Source organism: Wyeomyia smithii, chromosome 3 (assembly GCF_029784165.1).
Source record: "Wyeomyia smithii strain HCP4-BCI-WySm-NY-G18 chromosome 3, ASM2978416v1, whole genome shotgun sequence".
Taxonomy (NCBI): domain Eukaryota; kingdom Metazoa; phylum Arthropoda; class Insecta; order Diptera; family Culicidae; genus Wyeomyia; species Wyeomyia smithii.
This window is the reverse complement of record NC_073696.1, coordinates 257399083-257403420: the sequence shown is the minus strand read 5'-3', so window position 1 is coordinate 257403420 and position 4338 is coordinate 257399083. Positions and strand designations below refer to the sequence as shown.

The 4338-nt window shown below is 37.2% G+C and overlaps 1 protein-coding gene across 1 annotated transcript; it reads right to left on the bottom strand.

The window, feature by feature from the left end:
- Positions 1 to 434: 434 nt before the first annotated feature.
- LOC129729214 (uncharacterized) lies at positions 435 to 1038 on the bottom strand. Its single transcript, XM_055687710.1, has 2 exons — positions 950 to 1038; positions 435 to 801 (listed from the first exon to the last, which is right to left on the bottom strand). Exons 1-2 carry the CDS (start codon positions 1036 to 1038, stop codon positions 435 to 437), a joined length of 456 nt encoding a protein of 151 aa, XP_055543685.1.
- Between the last annotated feature and the right edge of the window lie 3300 nt (positions 1039 to 4338).

The following is a 4338-nucleotide window of genomic DNA, read 5'->3' as shown; positions in this document are numbered from 1 at the left end:
ACAAAATAGATCGTGAGTTTGGCGAGTGGTGATAAAAACGACTTGATAAAATCGAAGAGGTGTCTAGGCACTCATAATCACAATAATATTTAATAATCTTGCCCAAAATCACAATCATAGCCTTGTGCCTAAATCAGCTGTTGTTAAAAACTTTCGAACAGATTACTTCATCTATTTTGGTTTGCTATTTTCTCTTTCTACACCGTTTTTATTTTTGTTGTTAAAACTATATGTCATGCATGACATGTTGCCATCGATTTCATTATTTTCAAAATAGACAAAAAGTATGGAAACTTGAGCTAAAAAGACCTAGATAAAACTCACAAACATATAGGAAACTGGAAGATTTCGGGATTCAACTGGATCACTTGAAAGAAAAAAAAAACTGGAAGAATCTTGGGAGAACTGGAAAGTAGGCAGCTCTGATCGGTTAACTAGGTATAATATCCTGTCGAGCATGCAAGCATGAGGCGACCAATCGAGCAGAGCTCATCACCCTGTCGAAGACATCGGCGGGATTCAAATGGACCCGACAATCCACCCGAAATCCGCACACAGAACTGTGTCCCATCCACCGTAGCCTTCGTCAGGCTAACCAGCTTCCCCGGAAAGCCGTTTTCGTCCATAACCTTCCATAGCTCATTGCAGTCGATAGTGTCATACGCGGCTTTGAAGTTGATGAATAGATGATGCGTGGGGGTTACGTATTTACGGCATTTCTGGAGGATCTGCCGTATGATAAAGTATTGGTCCGCCGTAGACCGTTCTTCCACGAAACCGACCTGATAACTTCCCACAAATCTGTTGGTTAGCGGTGAGAGTCTAAGGGATCCCACAGTCCAATTTGTCGCCTTTCTTATTGGGCAGATAACTCCTTTCTTCTTAACACATTGCGGCTCGCAGCACAAAGTTTCTGCGGGATGCCTTGAGTTTCTGATAGAACCTTCACGTTTCCTGAGAATGATGTTGCTGTTCCAGCTTTGCGTACTCCTCTTCCTCCAAGCGGCGCTTTTTCTTCCGGAAGATTTGGGGCTTCATCTTCTTCTGTCTGTATCTTTCTACATTCTGACGAGTGGCACTGTGCCTCTTAGCCGCCCGCGCAACGTTCTTCTCAACCTATATTCGTCGTCGAACCACTCGTTCGTTGGGATCGCCCCACATATCCAATGACGTTCTTCGCTCTGCTGTTGATGGCTGTTTTGATGGTGTTCCAACCAGTGCTTGAGAAGGGATCGAAATTTGATTGTGACTGCGATGAATGCACATGCTTTTTTCGTTTGAATTGAACGGCAGAAACGATCGGGCGAACGAAAAAAAATTTTTCTCTTTCTCTCGTGTGACGACTTTTTTTTTTTAACGATAGCGACCGCAGTTTCGGAGAAGTCGATTTTAAAACTCTCTCGCTCGATCATTTACAATGTATGTTGAACGGAGCAAACTAGAGTATGATCGGCAGCATGTGGCGTGTTTTATTTTCGTTTCTCTCGTTCTCGACTGGTTCTTGACTGGCTGTCTGAACGGTCAAAAAACGGTCGATGAATGCTTTTTCGCTGTATCGGATGGGATTGGGGCACTGCTTACAGATGCCCGTTATTTTTTGGTGGAGAAGTTTGTTGCTGTTGTTGTTGTTGATGTTTAGCGATAATTGCTCGAGGACAAATGAGGTGGAGATATAGTTTGAATATTTCTTCATGCGAAATGCTGAAGTCCGTCGTTGCTATGCGTCGCAAAGCGCCGACAGGCACAAGTAGAGTTTTTACTTCTGCCTACGCAGCTAGCATTATACCATATGTTGCATTGCGCGCGGCTGTAATTTATATTTTTCCGAAGCTTATTCAGATTCTTGCTTCGCTTATATCTTTGGCCCAACAGATAAGCCAATATATAGGGGAAAGTAGGTAAAGACGGACACCCTAAGGTTTAATCTAAATAATTACTTAGTCATTGCTATTAAGATCGCAGTAGTCATACAAATTTAAACTTAAGGACATTTGTTTTCATAATCATTTTTGGTTTTAGTGAACTTCCTCCAAGTTTTATGTATTTTGGGTCTTCAAAAATAAGACTACAAATTGCTGTTTTTTGTCATGGTTGGGAAAGACGGACACTTGGGGTGGGTAAGACGGACACTACGAAGCTAAAGGTGGACACTCACAAAAAAGATGTGGTACGTTAAGTATTCTTTTGATTTATGTGTTAAGTGATGGCCATACATTACTCTACGTTATTAGAGTCCATCTATACATCACGTGAACAGTTTGAGAGGATGGGTTTCGATGAAGGCGAAAATTCTTCGCCTATATGGCCTGTTCTAACTGCTAAATGATTAATATCTGCTGGTTTCTCTCGCGGGTGTACTTTGTGAACATCTGTAGTACACAACAGATGCTACATGTGAAAATTCTTGGAAAATCCGTATGTCCATCTTTCCCTACCTTAGTGTGTCCGTCTTGCCCGACCTGGTTGTAAATTTTTCAAACGATCGTAGCTCTTCATCGGAACATCGAAAATCTGCTGGATTTTCACTAGAAAACCGAGGAAAGACTAATGAATCACTTTACTATTGTGAACAAATGAAAACACGTAAGTTTCACGAGTTTTTCACTATTTTCCGTGGAATAAAAATTACATCAAATTGCGCGTTCACGAAAATATTCTTTGTTTTACTTACAAATTTGACAGTTTGCTTGCTGAAAACCGATAATGCAACTCAAAAGTATAACACACTATAAAGAAGGTATTCGCATCACTCAACTATCATAATACATTTTAGTTTGTGACCATCTTACCCGCAGTGTCCGTCTTTACCTACTTTCCCCTACTCTATTCTTTTTATATCCATCGTTATCAGTAGGCTAATTTTTCAGTCAATTTTTTTTCTGATTCGTTATGCATAAATAGTGGAAAATGACAATCCTTATGCCCTGACAAATCACGTTCTACAATTGAGTTGATAGTTTTGTGATGTATTGGTTGATAACCGTCTTACAAACTGTGTTTTTTAAATGCAAAAAATTAAAGGTAGATTGCAAATCAGCAGAAACATTAGAGGCCACCTAAATTGAATTGTTGAAACTAGCTCAATTTTAGTTGTGAGTTGTTAGTTGTTTCTGGTACCCAGGAGCGGATTAAGGCGAAGGCGAAGCAGGCGGACTTCAAAATTGATGTTTGATGCATGAATAGGATCATCAACAATGTATGGAGAACACTATTAATGTATAACGAAAAAGAATTTCCCGCATACAAATTGACTTGATAATTAGCCTCCTGATAACTATCGAATTCCAAAGTATCTATCTGTTAGGCCGATGATATAAAGGTCGGATTCGATTATATAGAGACTCGATTTTATATTGACTCGATTATATGTATATGATTCTGTTATATATAATTTCAAACTCGATTATACTGCCGTTCCAAGCATAGTTGTCCCAGCGTGCATAAGAACGGCAGAATATATAGTGGCAAAATTTTTTTTTTAAATTTCAAATGTGATCTAGAGCGAACATTTCGTAAGAGAACATCCAGAAAATACGTTACGCTTGATAGAAAGGGAAAAAAATAAAAAATAATTAAAAACAATGAAAAATGTTGTTTTTTTTTAAAGAATTTAAAAATTAAAAGAAATTGAAATACCTTAATAAAATTACCTTAATAAAAAAAATTTCAAAAATAAAAAAAAAGAAATTAAGAAAATTTAGGAACAAATGAATAATTTGAAAATTTTCAAAAATTTGAGAAATTAAAAACAAACGAGTTGACAAATCAATATATACTGATCTAACTTTTTCTTTCCATTTGACACCAGGAATAACTACAAGAATAACTACAAGATATATGTATAATTTTCATAAGAACTGTGTTTGCTGACTTCTAGGGATGAGTCAAAAGTTAAATTCTTCCTATTTATTCGAAAATAATAAAACATTCATGTAAAATGAATAAAACACATTTTTTCTCTGATTAGATTATATATAAAATTCGATTATATATAGTGGAAAAAATTCAGAGACTATATATAATCGAGTCTGACCTGTACTTAGCGATGCGAAAATCTAAATTAGCTTCGGACTAAGTAATCCACCGCACAGTAGGGAATCGCTGGCCATCGACCCAAAATTTAAAATGTGAATTTCATTTCAATTATATTCTTCCTATAGTTGTATACTATTGAAGTGACAGGATCCAAATTTTTAGAGCATTACGACAAAATTTAAATTTTCTATGATTTTTCAAAGTGTACTGAGTCAGCGTTTTTTAGCGTTTTTCTTGAAATAAAAAATGCAATGTTGCGAAATTTGCTGGAGCCCCAAGAGTAACTTGAATCTTGATGACGTC